Below are 22255 nucleotides of genomic sequence, written 5' to 3' on the forward strand. Positions count from 1 at the left end.
AGAACAATACTGTCGCGGTGAGCGCGTTGCTCACGGCCACTGTATACTCTCTCGTCACAGCATGACCTTGAAGGCGCCAATGTTGAAACCATATCAACTGCGCTGCGCACGAAAGCGATTCTGTCTAGGACTTGGTTTTCTTGAGGATGTCAGGAACAAATGCGCGCAAGCAACCAATTACCAAGTCTTCATGAGCGCTGGTATCTAAATAGGTCGATGGATCGCGACTTGAACATTGTTCATGTTGGCTAGAGAAAAATCCGTGAATAATTCTGCAATTTCCTTAGACTCTAGGGTATCTAACCAAGTAGTGTTGATGGGGGCTATAAATAGCATGAGGCGCTGTCGCGGGGCTCTGCATTGGCAGGCAAATGCAAGACTGAAGATCAGGCAGACTTTGCATAACTCTTGTTGCACAGCCAATAGAAATGTTCCAAAATTATTAACGCCCTGCGATCGTGTGCTTTATGCGCTTAGTCAGTTACTGTCTTAGCCTAATTAGGCCAGCTTAGTGGTGCATAAAATCGCTGTGCATGGTAGTGCTTACGCTGCTGCCTTAAAGGATTCTGATCGGTGACAGAATCACTGCCTAGAAGACGCCGATCAATCGACTTGCCTTGTGTTTGAGAATACCGAGCGGATGTGGTGGAAGGTGACACGCAGGCCGTAGCCATTATTCCTCCGAGATGATACATATCATCAAGGCAGTGCATCTCTAAGTCTGTCCGAGACTCTAGGTATAAGTATTCGATTCTCCCTCTAATGCTGATATTATTGCATCTCATCGCAACATACAACTATTACACCGCAGAATCAAAATACAGCCCAAAATGACAGCCATCAACTCAGCCGCAGTCTTCCATCCCACCAGGGACTTCCTCCTCTTCTCAGCAGCCGTCGGTCTTCCCCTCAACTTCGTCCGCTTCTGCATCATGGTCCGACCCGTCGCATTCTTCACCTTCATCCTCCTCATCTTCTCCGCCATCTTCGGCTTCACCATGAAACGCCTCCATCGTCAAGGCGCACATCTCAAAGCGACTTTCGCCACGCCTATCACCGACCCGTTAAACTGTCTCGTCGCCGATTTGTTGATGGGCATTTTGTCACTCTTGACGCTTAGTTTCACCTGGACGCATAACCGGTGGCAGGACACTGGAGAGACTTTTCTGGTGGCTTACTCCTCGACACCATTGATGTTCAACATGTTTCTGCATTTTTATCTGGCGCTGCTTGTGCTGTTTAGGACAAGTCAGATGAAGGATATTGTGAAGGAGCTCGTTGGGGATTTTGTGTCGAGCTCGCCTCAGCCTTGCCCGCATTGTCATGGGCGACCGGAATTTCACGATGAGCATGATGAAGAGCAGGCTTTGGTCACTCCTCCTGCTGGTGATCATGAGGATACACATGAGGGCGGGGCTGGTCCTTCGACTGTCTGGAGCCGATGAACACCGCGTGTCTCACGACGTCAACTTCTTTCCTTAAGATTACTCTCTATTATATCAAGTTTGCATCTTGCTCGGACAATCTCTTACTTTAGCTGGCGCGGATGGCCTGGAGACTGGATCAGTCGTGTCATGACTGTTATATAGCCTCATAGACAAATACCAACAGTCATTAGTCTATTTAGTCGCTCTCCTCCAATAAACAAAACTATTGACGCTCCCGTATTTTGTCTCGCTGCTGCTCAATTCTAGACGCCCCAAGTCACAACAACACGAATCCTGCTTTTGCTTCATGACTAATTTGATGGCAGTTGCGCAGCGGTTGTAACCCATCCATAGATCGACCAATTCTTCTCCTCATTTCTCCATTCCTTAACCCACGTGTACCCAGACTTTTCCAAGACACGCTTACTTGCCCCATTCTCTTTGATCGTCTCCGCAGCGCATCGTTCCGTAATAGTTCCATTCACGCTGGCCACTATCTCCTCCTCACTCAATGTACTCCTATCCACCGCGATGGAATACTCCGCTCGAGGAAGTTCCCACCAAATCTTCATAAACGCAACAAGGAACTCGGTAGCGTAGCCCTTCCCCCAAGCCTCCTTCCGGAACGCATATCCAATCGCCGGCCAGCCCAGTTCACACTCTCGTCTGTAAGTGCCACCAGCTCCGATGACTTCGCCTGTTTCAACGAGACTGATCACATAATAGAGGTTGGTATCGTCGTGAGGCGGTAATCTTTGTGCAGCCCACTTCTGGGTTTCCTCAAGATTCTGGTCTGGCGCGCCTTGCGATGTCCACATCATGACCTCTTTTTGGGCGCGCATGGGGAACAGGTCTTTTGCAGCATCTTGATAGAATGGTTTGAGAACAAGACGCTTGGTTCTTACTGTCGGGCGTTCCGCCAATGGTGGGTATGGTAGCTTCGTGAGAGTGGTTTTGATCTGGATGAAGTCTGGGTTCTCTGGTTGATTCAACGCCATCTTGACGAGACCTTGCGGCTGAAGCACACCTCGCAATACTGAGAGCTAAAATGAAAGTGGTTGAGTAGACGCAGGACCAAAGATGATAAGAAAGAGGAACCTCAAGGAAGATACCGTACCTTGGCCGCTTTTATGCTTAAGAGCACAACAAAGTTGGAGCCAAGTAACTACTGTCTCTGCTGGCTGTTTTCTTTGACGAACTTGACTCATTCCCTATATCGCGCAGCAAGACTCATAGGATCTAAGTTAGGCTGTTAGCCGACATCGGCGCCATGGCTGAGGGTTTAGCTAGACCAAAGATAGCAGGTTGAGAAGCCACTAGCGCGTCGTGATCCACAACATAATTCCAAGAAGAGATATATTCGAGCGAGAGGGGGCAGGAACTAGCAAATGAAGGGGACATTGAATGTTTGTCTCAAGATATATAGGATGAGTTGAACCATACTCAAGTAAGCCAGAAAGTCTGTTTCTCCTTGTTTATAGCTTCCCCATCCATGACACGATCGCAGTATGCCTCGCCGATATACACGAACTTACCAAGCTCGCTCGACCCTCCAACAGGACGCAGTACAAAAGGAATTCGTCCACCGCAAAAAACGACAACGGCATCACCAGATTTGCCCTCCACAGGACCCATGCCTAGGTATCCCATTTTTGTGAGGAACGGTCGCTTGCCCTGCATCTTCCTCATACTCTCACGATAGTTATGCTTTGTCTCTGCGCCACGATGTTCCTCCTCCCATTGCAGGAGTTTCTCTGAAACGTCTTCACCTGCAGCTGCCAGTTTGGTCATGTCGTCGAAGAGCTTGAGTTCCTGCAGAAACTGCTCGTGAAACTTTGCTACCTCCGGTTTGGCTCGCTGCTGGTCCCCTTCCCAAGTCCAGTAGATGTCTCCGATAGGTACACGCCATCGTGCCTCTGCTTTCCGCTCCTGAGTTGCTTCGCCGTGGATCATGCTAGTCTTGTCCATGGAACATTGCCATAGCTCGTCTACTTGGGCCATATAGCTAAGATATCTCTCATAATCCCAACTCATGTCCGCCCAACCATCGCCCTCGGCAACCTCCTCGATCACATCAACAGTATAGCCATGAAGTCCTAGAATTTCCGGCTTGTTATTTGGGTGTTGAATGACCTCAACCACGCTGTCGTGTCCAAACGACGCAAATAGATGCTTGTCCATGCGCTCGTTTATGGTATAGAACGAACGACTTAAGTTAGATCGCCAGTCAGGAACCCATGATGGTAGATGTGAAAGCTCATCAAGTTTGGGAAACTGGGAGTAGCATAAAAGCTCCACACGACCACTCTTCTCAATCAGCGTGCGTGCAGTCTGTGTTAGGATAAGCTCGGTGCTTCCCTCATAGTCCGGCTCGATCCCAAGCATCTCAGCATCAGCAGCGAGACCAAGAAGGGCAAAGATGCGATCACGATGCACCGTCGCATTCGTCTCAAGCTCAACGAATAGCCTGCGCAACAACATGTACAGCTCGTCATCTTTATGCTTCTGATGACGTGAGCGACAGCCAAACAGCCGTGCTGTTGGTTCAGAAGATACTTCGGATAGTCGCTCCAATGGCATCTCGGGCGGTTGAAGCTGCTCATAGTCGCCCTGTGGCATGTTGCCTATCGCGGTTTGAAGCAGCAGTACCGCGAATTTGACAAAGTCTACGGGTATCGTCTTGGAACCGCACACGAAGATGGTATCAGGACACAGACAAAACTCCTGGATGATCCAGACTCGTGAAAAGTACGGTCTCTCAAACCATTTCTTCAGCAGCATTTCCTTTAGCAAAGGAGCAAAGGTCTCAACAGTACTCGCCAACAAGCTCTGGAAGCTCATAGCAGTCTCATCAGAAGGGTCTTTGCTTCTCGCCAATGCTGATATGAGGTAGTAACTCTGTGGATTCATGTAGCCCTCCAGTCCGAACTCTCGAGACTTCTGGCCAATGTCTTGCCATGCTTCCATCAATCCGTCTGAGCCATCTTGAGCTGGACCAAGCCATACTAGCACTTGTGTCGCAGATGAGTAGATTCTCCCCATCATCGCGACCTGCTGGCCTTTTTCTTTATTGTCTGCCTGGTTGATACAGATCTGGTCAATCCATAGAGTTATCACCTCGTCTGGCGTGCGGAAATGTCGTAGTGCCGTCTCCAGCGACCCCGTGATAGGTATGAAAACCGATTCATCGTCACTCGAGTTTGATATCTGAATTGATTGTGTTTTATTGCCTAGGCCCCAAACATACGAGAGAGCGACGTATGGTGATGGGCTTTCAATGGAGCTTGTGTGTAGACGTCCGATCAGACGGCTATCGACCAAACCCTGTGAGGGGTAAAGATCTAGCAGCCGGATCTCGGTTGACGCTGTCCGTAGTTCCACCGAGCCATAGTCAAAAGCCTGGAACTGGTCCATGATGAGCTCGATTGAGTTTGATAGATCATCAAGGTCAGCACGGATGTTGAGGCGGGGTACTGACCTCACTGTACAGCAAACGTCAATAGCGCCAACGCCACGCTGACAAGCTGAGACAGCGTAACTTACCACGCAGCTAATTGATATCACAATCAAGTTTCAAGTCTCGTAAATTGCCGCATAACATTCATTCTTCTTCCATCGCCATTTTGTTGAGCTATTGCGCTTCTTCGTGGATAGGTTTGATAGGATAGCAGTATGACGCTAAATCTTGAAAGGCCTTGCGATCGGCGGTGAGATTGCAGCTGAAGCTGAGACATACATCGACTAGCTTACATAGTCGCGACTATCCTGTTGATCTGATAATAGATCTGGAATAAATCATCGTTTTCAACAAAAAGGACTCTAGTTAGTTACATTAGCCGCAGGATTGCCATCTTGACATACGTCAGCGAAAGACACGGCAAAGACACAACTTTTGTCTATAAATTCACTCTCTTCGCTCTTCAATCTCCATCCCATCTCACTCACCAACTCATATTTCTAATCCTTCATTGCACCTTATCACCAATCATATCACAATGTCCGATCCCGCCAGTCAACAACGCATCCAAGACAGCAAGCAGAGACTCCAGCAGGCCTACAACCACGCTACCAGCGAAAAAGAACGTGCCGAGTCCGGTTTCAAGCAAGAGGAATATGCCGGGATCACCAATGGCCAAGTGTTCAATGTATGGTCTGTTCAGAATGTAAGTCTCCACAAGCCTTATACAAAAAGGACGTGTCACTGACCAGAAGACAGGCGCCTGGCTACCACGCGGCCCTGAGGGGTTACCAAGCAGCAAAGGCTGCGTACGACCAGGCACTCCAACATGGAGATAACGAAGCTTTCCAAGATTGGAACAAGAAGTATAGAGAGGCGGTATTGGGGGATAACCCTGCAAGACCCGATTACAATGTTCTCGTGGAGCCTTGATTCATAGTATAGACACGTTATGCCATGCTGCTATTTCTGATAGCAAGGAACCTACTTATCTAGTCATGAAATAGATTTCTAAATGGCGAACGGAAATTGCTGTTTAGATGCTTGCATGATACATGAACATGAAAATTTATAACAGAATTCTCATAGCTCAAGACCTGTTTTTATTGTAATGGCCTTTTAGGCAGAAGTGTGAATAATGAGAAAGAATGCTGTGTCCTTATTCTCTATGTAGTCAGCCAAGCATTGAACCTTTTGGCCATCCTTGAGCCACCAAGACCTCAGATACCGACCTCCTCAGATTCTCATCCATGTCCAGCTTCATTCTTTGCGCAAGTTCCAGCCAGCGCTTCTCATCTCCACGGCGCCACGAAGAAAGAAGACTTCTCACACACAAAAGCTCCAAAAAGACCTGACGCGGTGTCTTTGAGTAGTCAACCTTGAAACTATCCTTGGCTCTCTTGTAATCCGTCGAAATATCCAGAAGCGCATAAACAATATCCTGCTCCTTGGTGCATTGAAAATCCGCGAGCTTACATACGGATAGCCACCGATGCAAAGTGTTGATCTCGCTTCAGCGGCACAACCGGGCCATCGAGTGTTGGTTCGCTGGGCTTTGTGTAAAGTCATCGCCGTACGTGTCGTACGCCGAGTTCAGGCTCACGAGGGATGTCTCCCACTTGCTGTCGGAGACGGATTTGTGGCCGCACCATACTACGTAGCTTTTTGCGAGGTAGAGTTCTTGTATGATCCAGACTCGGCGCCAGTATCTTCGATGACAGAGGGAAAGTAAGGCCTTCAACTCCCGTGAGTCTGAGTCTGGTCTTTCGTTGAATCTCATGGCATACATCGCCAAGTCACTGTCGTCTCTGACAGGACCGAGCCATGATATTACACCGACTGCTTCTGTAAATATCTCGCCCATCATGGCGACTTGCCGGCTCTTCTCTTGAACATCTGACTGGTTGATACATATTGCATCCACCCAGAGCCGTAGATCTTCCGTTGGCTTTCTTATGTTCTTCAGGGCCTCAAAGAGATTCATGCGAATTTGAACTTGACGGTTATCGATGGTGACGAAAGGATCATTCTTGCTTTCGTCTTCCCATTCATATGAGAGAGCATGGTATTCGGCTCCATCTCGCATCGCAGGTTGGAGGTTGCATGCAATCGGATCATCACCTTTTCCATGCTTGAGGGTAAGTATGCGAATCTCGGTCGTTGGCGCAAGGGAGCTATAGTCAATAGCAAGAGCCTTCTCTGCCATTTTTGCCGTTTTTCAGAGCTGTACAACAGTGAGTAAGACGCGCACTACCACAGTGAGCAGATGGAGGCTGAGCTGATGCCTGAAATGCATTGGTACCTTATGCTGCACCAAGGAATAAGCATTAGCGGGGTCTCGCTCCGCTGACAAGGGACACCTTAGTTTACCTCAGGTGAGTGAGTTGTGATCAATATCGACGATTGACAAGAGCGCCATGCCTTCGTGATAAGAAATTATTTTTGCAGTATTTCTTCCAGGCTATAGAAGCTACCAGCTAATTATCAGATTCAACTTGCTCTATCTCCCGATCTCTCACCTCAAATCCTTTATCAATCCTTGTCTGAGTGACTGCTGCAACTCCAACTACCCCGCGTTAGCAAGAATGATATGTAATCGACCTGATGTAGATACTCACAAATCAAGAATTAGGTAAACTTTGAAAGCAGCGGAAGCCAAACAGTAATTGCTACTAGCTGTCCAAATGACCACGATTCCGAGCCTGTCGAAGATCGATACAGAGTGTTATACAACCTTAAGAGAGCTTGGGTAGTAAGGACATTGGTCATGAAAATAGGGATAGACCTTAACCCAATGACCAACCAAACTGCGGCATATATTCTCTTAAGGACATTGAGTATTCTCGGGCTTGAATGGGGGTCCAAGCGCAGACGTTGACAGTAAATACGGTTGAGCCACCGAAGAATGAACAAGAACACAAGGCCAGATGCCATGACATCTATAAAGTGAACAAGGCTATAACTCTCTGTCATGTAATCCCTTGCTTGAAAATAAATATCAGACTGACTTCTGCAATATGCCATTGGTCCTGGGTTGTTTCCACATGCTTGGACGAGAACTTGAGGCTTGTGGCGCTTCCAATACGACGCAGCATCAACGCTTTGATGATATCGAATGACTAATGTCAAAGCCCAGTCTACCACCATAAAGAACAGGTCCATAGCCCGTTGCTATAGTTACTAGCTGGAGCAGAGCCTGGGTAAGTAACAGCGAAAAGAAGCTGGCTGCTACAATACCTTGAGAGACCCTCAGGTTCGCAACGTAGTTTAAAACTGGCATGCTCTCAGATATGCTCGTGTAATTGCTGAATGTTACAATTTCTGCAACAGAAAGGACACAGGAATAGAGGGCTTGCGCTTCCTGAAGGTCAACCAGGATCGAGCTAATGGCAGTGAATAAACGTTTCCAAATTCTGACGTAACGTTTAGGTCCTGTTGGGCGGCGATAGGCTTTCCATAGACTTTTCTTATCAAATCTTAACAATACCGGAAGCGGAAGCGCCAGAACGAGAAAGAGAAAGGAGCAGCAAAGACCCATAATTGACTGGATGATAGAAGATAGAAGCACCTGCAAAAGTGGTCAGCATTAAAACGAGATAATGGGATTATGGCAAAGGTACTTACACCTGGACCTGTTATATCAGCGTCAATCTGAAAATCGACCCCCTCACAGTAGCTGTTATTGAGGACATTTCCAAACTCGATGATAGTATCTGCAGTCACATTCGTCGACTGAAAAGGACCGAAAGCAGGCACACATTTTCCATCGTCAAAGGTCGAGCATGACTCCCATAGACAGCCACGTAACGTGTCGAGAACTCGTAACTGATGGAAGTCCTCTAGGGAACCAAAGTTGAAGATATTGTTTGCTTCACTTTCATTTCCCGGTTGTACTGTATCATTTCGATCAACTGTCTGGACGGCCAGTGTTGCCAACATCACACAATTCCATAGGTTTTCAGGATTCTTGAACAGTTCCTCTTCCTTAGAACATGTTTCCGTACAGTTGAGAATCGCTGAATTTTCAACGCTACATTCAGTGTCAATGAGATGAGCATATTGAACAGGCTCGCCCAGGTAACTAGATATGATCTTAAAGAAGCATAAATCCCACAAGCCCCAATCTGGAGGCTCAGTATCCGTGAACCATGAGGTAGGGTAGTCGAACTTTTCGATCTTGATAATATTCCATTCTGTCATAATGAAGAAGGTAGATGTGCCAAGCCAATCGTGGGCAATCGTATAGGTGGCTAATATGCTGTCTGAACTTGGATTATAAGAGTGTTATTATGGGTTGATTGACCTGACAGCTGATACTTAAATCCCGCGCCTCACTGGAGTTAAGTATAGGTGACGAAGGGACTGGCAGCCTTTTATGTTCTATACTTGCTGTTGCCACGTAAGCGTGGCGCTTGAAAGCTGAAGACTCTGGTGAGAAGTGCAAAACCAGGCTGGGGCTGTGTGCATCAAAATGCAAAGGGAACTCACGTATCATCCAATAGGGTCATTTCGACATGACTCCCGACCTCCACTATGTCGTAATGGCAGATGAATTTTCCATTGCTAGGCTCTCTAGCGAAGGCTTATTAGGTTTCTTTTGCATTTCCATTCTTGATTAACAGACTTGCCCAGTTTCTGTACAGTATCACGTTATAGTGCATGAGCTGATTTATGGCCCAGGCCTGTTGTGATCGATGAGAGTGCCTAGTTCGTAGCATTTCTTCTGGTGTGACTTTACTTGCCCGGCCAACGAATAAGGCATGCGCCGGAAGCAAAGTGCAAGGCAGACTGGTGACATCTCTTGGTTGCCGTCAGGCTTGCAGGTTAACTATTGGTGATTGGCCAGATCTCTGTGTCTCGTCCGGAAGCGAACTAAGTCACATCTGGTTAGAAAGTTGAGATTATGTCATCACTTTTAGGGCGAATGATTTTCTCCACGCGTCGAGAGATGATGAACCCGCCTCTGATCCCTACCCAATCAAACCCGCGTCGAAAGATTGGAAAAGCAGGTCAACAGCCACATACATTCCCCATCCATTCTCAATATCTTCAAATCCATCAGCCATGAAAACAAGCAAAGCGAAAGCAACTGCCAAGAAGCCAAGGGCGCCAAAGACACCCAAGGTCAAATACAGAAGGATGACCATCACGAAAACACAAAAGACGTGTACTGAGACTTATACCACCACCCTGAGGACCTTACCACCATCAGCCACTTCAATGTCAATGAATTAGACGCGGAATATCTCCGGAAACTCTTGTTCCTCGACATGCCAAACCTAGAAGGCCTCAACTTGAGATTCCGTACAAGCGCGCTTTCACGGCTGGATGAAGGACGCAAGACAGAATTGAACAGTCGCATGGTTGCCAAACCGAAATTGAAGACACGTAAGCTCAGCTGTCGCGATGCCGGATGAAATGGCGACAGCTAACTATTTGCCCAGTGAATTTCATACAGGATAATCCTCGCGAAACATACGGGATGATCTTGAATGATATTCCACTGCTCTTCCACCCAAGCCTCACAACTCTCAAACTGCAGAAAGTCCGCATTCGTGAATTCGGACGGCCATCTGTCCGACCTCTCCCTTTTGAGAATCTCGACTCCTTTTACCTTCATGCCCCCGACTATTCATACGAGGTTCTAAACAAATTCCTCAAGAACGCAAAGTCGCTCAGGCATCTGGAGTTTCATCATCCTTTCGAAGTATCAGCACGTTCAGATCCCCCAGATTTCTCCGAGCTCCTCCAGCCGTGCAAGAGCAGTCTCCAAATACTCGAACTGTGGTGGGATTGTATGGATCCCCTTTGCTTCAACAATCCGGGCATGAAATTCGCGGACTTGACAGCCCTGCAATATCTCGCTATTCCTCCTAGAGCATTGTTTGGTCCGTATTGGTTTGAGAATGATCTCGACTTCTTGCAAATGCTCAAAGATCATATCCCGCCCAACCTCAAGGTTCTGTTCCTGCAGGATATTAGTCCATGTTGGTCAGATGAGGAACTTGATGAGGAACTTGATGAGGACTGTGACCCAGAAGCAATATTACTTCCTAATGATTACAAACTGATCAAGGCATTGCTCACTAACAAGGAATTATTCCCGTCGCTAAGGTACATTGCTTGGACATCAGAGATCGGCACTATACCGCCAGAGGACCTTGACAATATGGCCGCAGAGTTAGGAATGGCCATCAAGTTGGTGGCTAATAGGCCTGAGCTACCACCTGACCCGAAATGGCTTGATAGTCTATGATGAGAGGGAAATGGGATAAAGTGATAAAACTATGTAGATGCTTGAGGACTGTGTGTCTGCAAAGTAAGGTGTGAAAGAGAAGCCTTGTTTCTTGAAAGCGTATTCATTTCGATTTCCTTTTCTGCTATTGTAATCATTTTCAAGGACCAAAGTGTACCATTGGTCCCCAAGTAATTACAAATTCAGGATCTTGCAGCCGAAGAAATATCGTCGCGTCATGAAATGCCGTAGCAACCATGTCTGCTGGATAATGACTATTGCTTTGACTACACATCTGAGCTCGACGAGCCAGAGATGCATAGAACTCGGTTGCAAATATGACAGATGCCTTTTCTTCGACCTCCCATAGAGTGCCAATAGTATTCGCATACCCCAACAACTGAAAAGCACCCACAATGTGAATATTTTCCTCCAATACGCCCGTTGCTATCTTGTCAGCTGTCTGGCAAGCTGCCAGGTACGCCAAGAAAGAGTTCCGGGATCCTCTGCTAGCAATCTGCCTGACACTGAGAGGATCTTGCACAACCTCAGATTCTCCACTCGGCTCGGAGTGCTCTTTTCTGCAAAGAATGAGCGAGCTGTTGGATGGGTTCCTTTGTGAGATACCGTGGCAGACTATATGTGCCATTTGGGACGCGCAAAGTGCATCAAGGGCATCGGAACATGTGCAGTTCTCCCGGTATGTCGTGTTGCTTTCATCTGTAATGAACTGCCTCACGGCTTTCAGGTGATCAGGCACCTTGTCAAAATCGGGCCACGGGCCTGGAGTCTTTGTCATCCCTATGATGGCCATCTTGGATTGACTGAGAGGCTTCGATAATGTCAAATTTTCCATTACACGGATTGAATGGCGTAAGGATAGAATGGTGGTAGTATAGCTCGACATGACATGGCTTATGGCGTTGTTTGTTGAGTCATCATCATGATGGCCTGCTGCATGAAGAGGCATCAGGCCCATGATATTCGAAGTTAGCCAATGAATTCTCGCGAGTTGCGTAGTAGGCAATGGAGCTTCTGGAGTGTAACAGCCCAAATGCCTCAGTACGGGCAAAACAGCGACATCCCATAGCCAGATCAGTAATCTCTTGAGATTTTCGTTGATTTCAAAAAAATTGTTGAATTTGAGACTGTGTAGCGCATCTTCCACTGGCATTTGCATAGTTGCGTAATACTCTGTACATTCGTGGAGTTTCAAGTCCGGTAGGTCCAGCACCTGAATCCCGGACCCTGTCGCAATGAGAGCGCTGCTTCGGAACTCAGTTAACACAAATGCCACGATTGGTGATGTCGAGGCTATCCCGATGATGCAATTCTCTGTCAATTGTGGGTTTACATCAAATCCATAGTTGGTCTTGAGTCGTTCCTCAATGTTGGCAGCAGAGCTTGCATCTTCCAGACGGCGAGAGGTGCTGTCGGTCAAAGTCGAGGGGTATTCATCTCCGAGGAAATCGCCACTCATCGGCGCTTCGATTCTCCGTTTCAATTGCCGATAAGTCTCCAGAAGCTGCCGACCTCTATCGTCGAGCTTTGAGGAATCAAGGCCCTGTGCAAAGTCTGTGGATCGCTTGGCAACGATGCCTCGACCAGCCTCCAAAAGCTCCATGGCTTCGCCAGGAGTAGCGCCAGCTTCAAGGGCTAAAGCGGCAGCCAAATTAGACAGACCTGAGGTATTTTGCAAGGCCTGTAGTTGGCTGTCTTTTTCGAGAGCACAATATACCAAATTTGGCATCATATTCACTCCGATTCCCGCAAACCTGGCAGCCTTGACGAACTGCTTCTTACTTGCACACAACAATGCAGCCCGATGGCACGAAGTGATACGCGTGAGAGTCCGAGCCGCCTTCATATTTGAACATTCTTCAAGAGCTTGCAAAGCGGCATCAAAGCTCTGCTCGATACCAGACTTCTCAAATTTCGATTGGTGTAGATCCGCCAACTGAACTAAGAAGTCACCTCGGTTGTCTTGTAATTCGCTGGAGGCCTGAACGGCGGCGGCGGCCTTGGAAATTGCTGTATCTAACAAGTCTTGATTCTGAGAACCAAGACGTTGATATTTTTCATGCAACAGCCTGCTCCAGAAGTCGTTTTGCATTGCTAGCAATGACTGGTCCAGATTCTGTGCTGCTGTCGATTGCTCGAGGTATCCGATGGATCTCTCAACGAGCTCATCTCGTGCCGTTTCGCTTAACCCGGATGTTGTTTTTGATTTTTCATCCAACATGGTCGCAAGATTGTAAAGACACCTGCCCCACCGCATAGGGTTGTCTTTGAGAGCTTCTACTGCAAGCTCAGCAAGGCTGATGGCACTGTCGATACTGTTGTTGTCTGGGAAGGCTTGGTGATATGATTGGTGGTAGGAGGCAAGATTACTAAGAATCACTGGGTACACTAAGCCCTCCGTTTCCAGGCCGTCGATTTGCAGGGCAGCTGAGGAAATCCGAATTGCGTCCAAGAGATCTGAGTTGGTACCAAGTGACTCATAACGAAGATTGAGAGCCATAGAAAGGTTACCGAGAATCTTAGCACGTGTTGGAGCAGTAGCTGAGGAAGAGGATTCCTTTGCCTTTGTGAGTAACTCTATGGCTTGGTGAAGATAATCAAGGCCTCCAGTCCGTTGAAATTGGTACCTAAGGCATTGTGCGAAGTTGGACTGTCTCGAGGAAATGGACGTGTCTTCGGGACTAGTATTGTCCATTGCTTCTTTGGATAACTTTGTGGCTTCATCCAGGTCATTGAAATCTCCTCGCTTCTCGAACCGAGTTAGGAACATGGTTGAGACGTCGCTCAGGCAAATAGGATTACGCCCAAGAGCGGCAATCGCACTTTGGCCATTCTGAATGGCTCGATTGATGTCCCTCGAGGCGTTTTCTGCAGAATCCTCACGTTCGGCCCTCTCAATAAGACAGTTGGCTAGATTCAAAAGAACAGCACCATGAATCTCCCCTTCGTCGTTTGCCGCTTCAAGTGCTCTCATATAGTAGGAAATCGCCTGGTCCAAGGCCGTAGAATCGGAGAAGCTTTGGAACATCGAGGTTGCCATTTGTGCTGCAAGAGCCCAAAATTCCATCTCTTCACCCTCTTCGCCACTCGAGGGGAGCATTTCTGCCCCTGACCGAACAAGCTCGATACCCTTGGCAAGTGCTCGCCTGGCCTTCTCGAGGTATGTTTCGTCAGAGCTTGACTGCCACAGATCCAGGAAGCCTTCGGCAACGGTGGCATACTGCTGACCAATGAACACGTGCTCGTTTGCGTCTTCAGGCTCATAAGACATTAGAAGAGCAATTTGCTGATCTAGTTGACTGGCTTCATCAGAACTCCCTGAGACTGTCATTGTTGAGTTAGCTTAAGAGGCCAAGCGGGGATGAAAATATAGAGCAACCTTCAAGTTGTAAAGAAGCAGACATGTTGCTGGTAGTGCAATGATTTATGACTACGAACGATAGACTTTAAAAGGAAGATAAAGAAGATCTGCAGGGGATCAAAGGATGGGGGCACCTTGTAAATGGATCAGCGAAAAGATTGTATGGTGGTGGTTGATGGCAGTTTTATTGTCTTATCTGAAAAGTACTAACTAGGTACTGCTATGCTTACTGCATTTTCTTCACGGTACGGGACGGAAGAACTAATCTTTAACCCTTTGTAATTATGCTTCAAAATCCAGAATCACCCAGCTCAAGCCACATCTTACACAGACTGTCCTTAGAGCTGCGCATGACAAGAATGATTTGCCATGAGATGCCCTTCGCTATCTACCCCTCTCCGTTCCGTGACGGAAGCCTTTTCTTTTTCCTGTTTGTAACTGCACTGTGAGTGGCGGGACCAGTCAGTTGCAAGCCACATCCTAGACTAACCAGCTTGGTAGATATGCATATCAATATGATTCGCCATGAGCTGTCCACGTCATTTACATATCGCAGCCTGATATGCAGCCATGATACGATGTTAGAAGCGCGAGAGTTGAAAACGTATTTGTCTCACTGATGTCTGGGCAAACAATAAGCATTAAAAGGACATAACTAACACTCCGAATATCACTACCTCTGCGTTTCATCCATCTCACACACTAGTGACAAACAAGATGCCGCCCTTGACAGTCCATAGCCACCTCTTCCCACGAGAGAGCGTTCAACTCGGACGCCTTGTCACGACTATCAAATCGCCTCAAAACTCCTACTATCCCGCTGGCAAACAACGATTCCAAGAGGGAGATATTTATTCTGTTGTCAACAAAGACTTCTATGATCTAAGGCAGAAAAACAAAGATTCAAAGCTTCAGGCAGTTCTCACCTCGGTTGCCTCCCTTCTATTTCAGACTGAGGAGCACCTTGATACAAAGATTCAAGATACAATTTGCCTTACATACTTCCTGGACAACGCCGACACAAAGTTCAGAGAGATGTGCAAAGATAAGGTGGCCAGAGAATGGTTTGAGGATGCATTCAAGAAACGAAGGCATGTGTACATGGTAACGGCCATTCAGACATTAATAGATGTGAAAATGAGCCTAGACAGCGGCACGAGTGGTGCAGTGGAGGGTGAGATCAAAATTCCAGTATCCAAGGTCTTGGGCGAGCCATCAGGAGCAGCGCCTCTTGATCCGAAGCTGGTGGCACAATACAGAGAAAAGAAGCATAGGGAAACTGGTTTTGTCGGACAGGGTGAGCAGATCTACGCCATTCAGTACCGAAAAGTCAAGTGGCAACTGTTCTCATCTCGCGATATGGAAACGTCTTTTCTAGAAGAGGGAAATAGATGGCAGGTGATGTGGAAGACGATGGGTGCTGAGAAGAGTACCCGGGATGCTCTTGAGACTACGTTAGAAGATGACGATGCAACTCCAGACCGAAAGAGTGGTGTCTCAACTTGTGAAGTTGAGGGATATGGAACCATCTATTATGTATAAGTATGTATTTCAGTTCACAAAATTTCGTTATTTTAAGTTGATGATGGCTTGCATGCCAACACAGACAGAATAAACCCCCTTTATACGGGGACAGAATCTAACCCAGCGTATTAGTCAATGCTACACAGACACCATAGTCTGGGGCTCTTGAGTAATTGCTCAAGTCTGATTCGGCGACGTTAGTAATTGACCCTTACGGCCACTTTATATGCAGAGCCCTTGGTGTTCCCTCTACCCACACCTGACGGCTTTTCACATCCGACTTTCTCTTTTCAGCTTCCACGAGATTAGTCCCATATGTCCCAGGGCCGGGGACATTACTTGATACTACACGGTCGTTCAAGTAGCTGTCAAGGCCACTAGAGCTACCATTTCGTAGCAGTATCGCGGTGCCAAGTAAGATGTCCATGTAAAGGCTAGTAATATGTCGATTGCGATGTAAGTGAAGTGCCAGAATGACAGTGGTGACAAATGTGACGGCAAGGATAACCACTGTAGCTATCGCAGCAGACTTCACTACAAATAACCGAAGCCTGAGCGGGACATAGTACCGGCAACTTCGCGTCTTTGTGCACTAGAGTAGCCTTCCAAGGTCACGAAGTTGGAAAATAGAGCGGCAAAGATGACGCTGAAGGAATCGGCAATCTTTTGCTTGTCCGGCAGGGTGTTGAGGGTTGCGTCTCCGGAGGCATGTCCTATGACTAGACGCGAGAAGCTATCCATATCATTGTATATAGTCGGATCAAAGAGCGAGTACCGGGGCATATCCCGCAGCCACCTGGAGATGAAAAATGGCCAGAACTGCTCTTTATTGGTTTCTGAGAATTTGATCACCTTGGGAGTTGCGGTGTCGTTGAGAAAAGACATTTCCAGCGTGACATTGGACTTGTATATCAGAGGCTGGCAAGTCACAACCGTAAGGTTGGAAAGATGAAATTGTTCGGTTGCGTTGTAGCTCCCTGAGAACATTCCGAATCTTGCTCTCCCGCTTCTCAGTCCGCAGTCGGTAGACCAGGTTCTCGCGTACTGTAGGGTGTTGTTTGTAAGGGTGAACCACTTTTTAACCTCACAGCCCTCATGCTTGAAGCCGAAACGAATTTGAGCAGAATCCAAGTCGTCGCCTTCCTCAAGATCAAGACTTACCCCCTTGATCTTGACTAGATCCTCTTCCGTGGCGATAGTACAGTCGAGATTCGAGGAGTATGACTCAGTGGCAAAGGTGTAGTTTCCCCGGAAATCTTTAGAAACTGGGATGAATGGCAAGAAGGAATGTGTATCGGTTGTCCAAGGATAATTGTCTCCACTTCTTAAAACTGTGGCACTCACGATGTCGAATGCTGGTGTTACTGATGAGTTACCAGTACCTTTACCCTCGTCCCAACCAAGATACTCGTCAAAGGCTTTTTCACTGTAAAGAGTGGCAGGCGTCTCGGAAGGAACCAGAGTTGTCGCAAAGATGGCCGCAGTGAGGCCGCCTGCAGTCCAGAGAGCTGCTCGTAAGAGGAGACATATGCCCAAGAGAACATGGCCTGCCCTCATGGCCCGGAAGCCATTTATGACAGGCCACTCCCCGTAGTCCAGTAACAAGGTCCTTTCAATCGTGGAGCCTTTCGCTTGTGGGGTAGACTGGGACTGAGTGGACTGATGACGAGAGTATCGTTTCCAGATTTTCAGAAAGAGTTCGGTACCTGGTAAAGGCTTTTGAAGATCTTTATCGAGTTCAAGAAGAAGATAGACCTTCTTTAGTGAATCAAGCATTGCAGACCATAGAGAAGAATAAGCCGACATGATCCACGCTGGGACAGTGGCCCAGACAATAGAGGAGCTCAGAATTGGAGGAGGATGGAAACCTTTCGAATCAAATGAAGGGTCTGGATTGTCTCCAACAGTAGCCAGTCCGTTGTTTGTGTTTGACACATGCCAAAGTACAGAGATGGTAGTAATTATGGCGATCTGGCAAAGAAGCTGAAGGGCCATCCCCCATTCTGTGAGAAGTAGCGGTGGTCTTTGAGGAGGGGATCTGTTCTTGTATGCATGATATTTGTTTCTGATCGTACTTATTAATCCTTTGACGATACCAATCACAGACGCGGTCACGCCGCGGAAGACTGGTAGTATTTTGTCAGACATAATCACCTCGTATTTTGTGACTTCAAAAGAGAGACATGAATATAGAAACATTCCATATTACTTACATTGACATATAGATGTCCATATGGAGTTCAAACTCCAGTGATTTGTGGCATTGTGACGCATGGCGATTGAAGTACGAATTGAAATATTGATCTGGACTGGGCTTTGTCGCTCTCACGAGGACCAGTGCGCCTACTCATAAACAAATGTTGCATCGGATGCAAGTTTCTCAGGTGATTTTGGTTCCATCGAGAAGCTGATAAGTAAACCCAAAATGGCTAGAAATATTGGTGAGGCTGGATTTAGGGGGCTCATTTGCCAATCAGATTGCACGAGTTTCACACCATCTTTCATCCCCGAGGGTGATAATGGCTTGTCACTTTTTCAGCTGTCATTTCGTAACCAAATCAGATCCGGGGATAAAAGACATCGGCTGGTCGTAAATTGCTCATGTGGCTGGCGGTGGTACAACAGATGTGAGGACAAGCCTCCAACCTAAGATGCTCCCTCGAGCATACCAGTCTTATTTGTACCCCGACTTTCCTCTTATGATTACATCGGCCTGAAGAGGCTTTTTTGCATCGTTCTATAGATACGCAACGGAAATAATTCACCATGAAGTCTCAAATGATATTCGCATACCTTCTGCAGCATTCCATCGCGCAAACAATCTCAACAAGCTGGATCTGCGAGGCTGGATCAGATATCACTTCATTCCCTGCCTGCAACGGGTTCCTCAATTCCGGAAATGCTTGCGCGACTGTGTTAGACCGACCCGGAAAACAGAAATGCCTTTGCAACCAAGAATACCTCGACTCTCTATACAAGTGAGTACTTCAGCCACCACTAACCATCTCATCACTGACACTAGACAGCTGTGAAAATGAGTTACAGCTCTGCTATCGGGGTAATTACTATCAAGACTCATTCGATAGAGGCATAGAGCTTTGGGAAAGTCTTTGCCGCAGCTACGTGACATTTTCTCCGACGACGCCCTCAGCACAAGCGTACAGTGCTTATCCAGAGCAACTCTGTGTCGATGTTGACAAGGCTTGTCAATCGGCGAGGAACATACTTAGTGATTGCTCGCCGTATGTTTCGGATACGGATACGTCGAGGCTGAGCTCTTGCGAGTGTCAGCCTAGGTTACTTCGGCAGGCTTATACTTGTCAGTATATTGGGAACGCTTCGTGTCTTACTACAGAAGCTGCGACGACGAATGCGTATGGGTATGGGATCTGCGACAACTTTGGGTCTGTCATCGGGGCTGAGCAGGTGAGTGCAGCACGTAACGATTGTTGTCGATCCTATCAACACTGACATCCCTTCCAGTCGGCCAAAGACGAACCTGCGCAGACTAGTGCTGAGGACCTACCAACTCTGTCGGCCTCGACACGTGCGACACTGACCGTAACAGCATCGCAAACTTCGACTCAGACCTCAAGCATCAGTAGCAAGGCTGCTGCACCTAGAGTATTTCTAATGCTGAGCATTATGGCACTTGCCATCGTAGGATAGTCTCAGCGATTTACCTGCTACGGTTATTAATTCAGGTGCCCCTCTTGATCCTTATATAACAAAATATTTCCCGAGAAACTGTGAAAAAGCTCATGGTGTTTCATATGCAAATAAAACTCGAATAACTTTTTAAAGCACTATTCTGTTGGATCTGATGCCGGATGGTTAAATGAGTCAAACTCCAGGGAGTCCGCCCATAACCACAGCTGACTAGCATCCACAAGTCCCGAATCCACGAGGGCGGACATGTCACCGTCCCAATTGAACGTGCCCATAGTCCCATTGTCTCCATCGTTTCCATAATTTCCCGTGACAGAGCTTTGTGGGTGCAAATTGACTCCAGCGGATGGTGTGGAAATATGCTGTCTGAAGACTGTTATTGTATCATTAGCTCATAACCACTGATTGCATATGTTCATTTATCAGAGCAGCCTTGTGCTTACCTTCTTGAATCGGCTCTAAGACTCGCTCGTTTCTGGGCTCACTTGGACCAGATGCGATACCTGGTCTGGGCGCTATTGTTATGTTTGCTCTAGGTCCCCCATTGTCGGACGATCCCGTATCTCTCTTGCCAGGACCTGTATGGGGGTTTGGATAACTCGTTCGTCCGGTGATCATATCCGTCTCCTTTCGCAGTATAACCTCAACCAAGCTATCGATGATACTAAGACTCTGCTCCGAGACCAGCTGGCCACTATAAAGACCAGCCGTAGTCTCCCGACACATACGCGTGATGTGCATGACACCGGTCTTTGCGCGTGACCCCATTTCAGTAAGAGGCTGTGATAGACAGATAGCGCAAAGAACAACACCAGCTGTGAACATGGTCATTCCAACATGCACATCTGCGTGAGTCCTTCGGCAAGCATCTAGGATGTTAGGATGCCGGGAAAGTTCAGATGTATTCATAGCTGAAGCGAAGATTCGTTGAAGAGAGGCACTGTTTTTGGCGGAAAAAGATGATATGTCATTGATATCGTTGAAAACTGCTGTACGATGCAGAATAATCTGCAGGTTGTCGTAGGTAAGCTGTAGGCTGAGGGCATGTATCTCTGTTGGTTTCACTATTCTCGGGTCCATTGAACTCTCTTGACCCTTGAGGGTTAGGACGTCAGGGAGCTCGTGACGCCACTGTAGCATTCGCTGGTGTATAGTTTCAACCGATTCGAAGTTGTTTCTTTGCCTCTTACGTCCTAGGAACGCACCCATGATTCTATAGAGACGGAACTTGTGTTGGTGGTAGAGGATGAGTGGCCTAGCAGGGACATGCTTGTGGCCATCGATGTCAATATCTGAGATCATCTCGACTTGGCAGTCAGAGTCATCAATAATGCAGGGCCGCCCAAATGCAACGGCTGCGTATCTGTTAATGAGACCTTGGTAAGCTTGCAGACATAAGAACGAAGAAAGATCTTAATACAGTGCTTACTTATCGAAGACTTCCAATGTCCACCAAGTACGCCGTTTGACTTCTCGCGCTAACTGAGACTGCTCCTTCCAGAAACTCTCACGGTGTAGTCCAATGACCTGGGCAATTTTGACTCCCATTCCACAGATACCGAGTCCCGTTGTGGGTCGTGTATAGAATATGAAACTGCCAAGTAGGATACATATTTGGACTGTTTCTACAGTCTGACATCCGATAATCTGCAAGAAACGAGTTTCAATAACAGCAATCAGATCTCGAGAAAGCTGTCGGTACTGAGGACTCATCTGATCCTCAGGGTCTTTGAGTGCAGCGTAATGTGCACCTAGCGCCATGACTAGTAGCCAAGTCCAGTAGAATGTTGTATCTTGGTACTTGATTTGTGAATGTTGCAGCATTTCTACATACCTGCGGCGAAAGGTATCTTCGTGGAAGACCATCATGAACCAGTTGACCGAAGAGAAGAAGCTGTCCACCAAGTCTTCCAAGATATTGTCGGCCGGTAGTTCCACGCCGACTACGTTACGCCAATGTTTGGCAGGTAGTGTGGTGTTGGCTTCGAGGAGCTTCGTTCCGCCAGGTAGTGACGAGGTATCATGTCGTAAATCCTGGCTGGTGCCACTTCCTCGTATCATCTGCAGTTATCATACAAGTGTCAATATTAATTCCAAACGAGAGAATCTTCACTTACAAGAGCACTTAGGTCAACGATGCTGGACTCTGGGAGTATGGGAGACCCTGGAGTCTGATCCTGTCTATCCCTCGCATCAGTCTGGCCAGATGAAGATGCCCCAAAGCCTCGTGATGTTGACTCGCGAGGTACGCACTGGGCACCCGCGCGGACGCAATGAACACAAGGTCTCTCCGCATCGCACTGCGAATTAGTCAGCGAGACAGGTTATGAGATTGGAGGTCACTAGGACACGTACTCCGAGCTTGCGCTTACGGCAGCGTTCACAAGCAGAAGATACTTTTTGTCTTTTTCTTACAGACGCAGACATCACTGTGACGATGAGGTGACTTGGACGTGATGCCTCCGACGGAAATGCTCAAAGGGTGCTCGCTAGGGTCAAGGTCCGTCGGAACCTCCATACCCCTCATTTCCCCCACTATGCCGTTTGTGTACTGTTAAGAC

At 47.5% G+C, this 22255-nt stretch overlaps 11 protein-coding genes across 11 annotated transcripts; 4 read left to right on the forward strand and 7 right to left on the reverse strand.

Annotated features, from left to right (window-relative positions):
• Positions 1–830: 830 nt before the first annotated feature.
• Positions 831–1445, forward strand: FTJAE_12682 (uncharacterized protein; the record flags this gene model as incomplete). The annotated part of the gene is made up of 1 exon (XM_037345753.1): positions 831–1445. One exon carries the CDS (start codon positions 831–833, stop codon positions 1443–1445), a length of 615 nt encoding a protein of 204 aa, XP_037200270.1.
• A 293-nt stretch (positions 1446–1738) lies between these two features.
• On the reverse strand, positions 1739–2425 carry FTJAE_12683 (uncharacterized protein; the record flags this gene model as incomplete). Its single annotated transcript, XM_037345754.1, has 1 exon — positions 1739–2425. The coding sequence occupies one exon, from the start codon at positions 2423–2425 to the stop codon at positions 1739–1741; it is 687 nt and encodes a 228-aa protein (XP_037200271.1).
• Positions 2426–2870: 445 nt separating this feature from the next.
• On the reverse strand, positions 2871–4841 carry FTJAE_12684 (heterokaryon incompatibility 6 OR allele; the record flags this gene model as incomplete). The annotated part of the gene is made up of 1 exon (XM_037345755.1): positions 2871–4841. One exon carries the CDS (start codon positions 4839–4841, stop codon positions 2871–2873), a length of 1971 nt encoding a protein of 656 aa, XP_037200272.1.
• Positions 4842–5422: 581 nt separating this feature from the next.
• Positions 5423–5817, forward strand: FTJAE_12685 (uncharacterized protein; the record flags this gene model as incomplete). The annotated part of the gene is made up of 2 exons (XM_037345756.1): positions 5423–5590; positions 5644–5817. The coding sequence occupies 2 exons, from the start codon at positions 5423–5425 to the stop codon at positions 5815–5817; spliced, it is 342 nt and encodes a 113-aa protein (XP_037200273.1).
• Positions 5818–6397: 580 nt separating this feature from the next.
• FTJAE_12686 (heterokaryon incompatibility het-6) lies at positions 6398–7090 on the reverse strand (the record flags this gene model as incomplete). Its single annotated transcript, XM_037345757.1, has 1 exon — positions 6398–7090. The coding sequence occupies one exon, from the start codon at positions 7088–7090 to the stop codon at positions 6398–6400; it is 693 nt and encodes a 230-aa protein (XP_037200274.1).
• Positions 7091–7978: 888 nt separating this feature from the next.
• Positions 7979–9084, reverse strand: FTJAE_12687 (uncharacterized protein; the record flags this gene model as incomplete). Its single annotated transcript, XM_037345758.1, has 2 exons — positions 7979–8452; positions 8509–9084. The coding sequence occupies 2 exons, from the start codon at positions 9082–9084 to the stop codon at positions 7979–7981; spliced, it is 1050 nt and encodes a 349-aa protein (XP_037200275.1).
• Positions 9085–10154: 1070 nt separating this feature from the next.
• Positions 10155–11140, forward strand: FTJAE_12688 (uncharacterized protein; the record flags this gene model as incomplete). Its single annotated transcript, XM_037345759.1, has 2 exons — positions 10155–10272; positions 10329–11140. The coding sequence occupies 2 exons, from the start codon at positions 10155–10157 to the stop codon at positions 11138–11140; spliced, it is 930 nt and encodes a 309-aa protein (XP_037200276.1).
• A 139-nt stretch (positions 11141–11279) lies between these two features.
• FTJAE_12689 (TPR Domain containing protein) lies at positions 11280–14471 on the reverse strand (the record flags this gene model as incomplete). The annotated part of the gene is made up of 1 exon (XM_037345760.1): positions 11280–14471. The coding sequence occupies one exon, from the start codon at positions 14469–14471 to the stop codon at positions 11280–11282; it is 3192 nt and encodes a 1063-aa protein (XP_037200277.1).
• Positions 14472–15218: 747 nt separating this feature from the next.
• On the forward strand, positions 15219–16043 carry FTJAE_12690 (uncharacterized protein; the record flags this gene model as incomplete). The annotated part of the gene is made up of 1 exon (XM_037345762.1): positions 15219–16043. One exon carries the CDS (start codon positions 15219–15221, stop codon positions 16041–16043), a length of 825 nt encoding a protein of 274 aa, XP_037200278.1.
• A 516-nt stretch (positions 16044–16559) lies between these two features.
• Positions 16560–18173, reverse strand: FTJAE_12691 (uncharacterized protein; the record flags this gene model as incomplete). The annotated part of the gene is made up of 1 exon (XM_037345763.1): positions 16560–18173. One exon carries the CDS (start codon positions 18171–18173, stop codon positions 16560–16562), a length of 1614 nt encoding a protein of 537 aa, XP_037200279.1.
• A 1658-nt stretch (positions 18174–19831) lies between these two features.
• Positions 19832–22221, reverse strand: FTJAE_12692 (uncharacterized protein; the record flags this gene model as incomplete). Its single annotated transcript, XM_037345764.1, has 5 exons — positions 19832–20067; positions 20138–21057; positions 21124–21755; positions 21812–21994; positions 22120–22221. The coding sequence occupies 5 exons, from the start codon at positions 22219–22221 to the stop codon at positions 19832–19834; spliced, it is 2073 nt and encodes a 690-aa protein (XP_037200280.1).
• Positions 22222–22255: the final 34 nt, after the last annotated feature.

The sequence above is a fragment of the Fusarium tjaetaba genome, assembly GCF_013396195.1.
Source record: "Fusarium tjaetaba strain NRRL 66243 chromosome Unknown NRRL66243_c0000354, whole genome shotgun sequence".
Taxonomy (NCBI): domain Eukaryota; kingdom Fungi; phylum Ascomycota; class Sordariomycetes; order Hypocreales; family Nectriaceae; genus Fusarium; species Fusarium tjaetaba.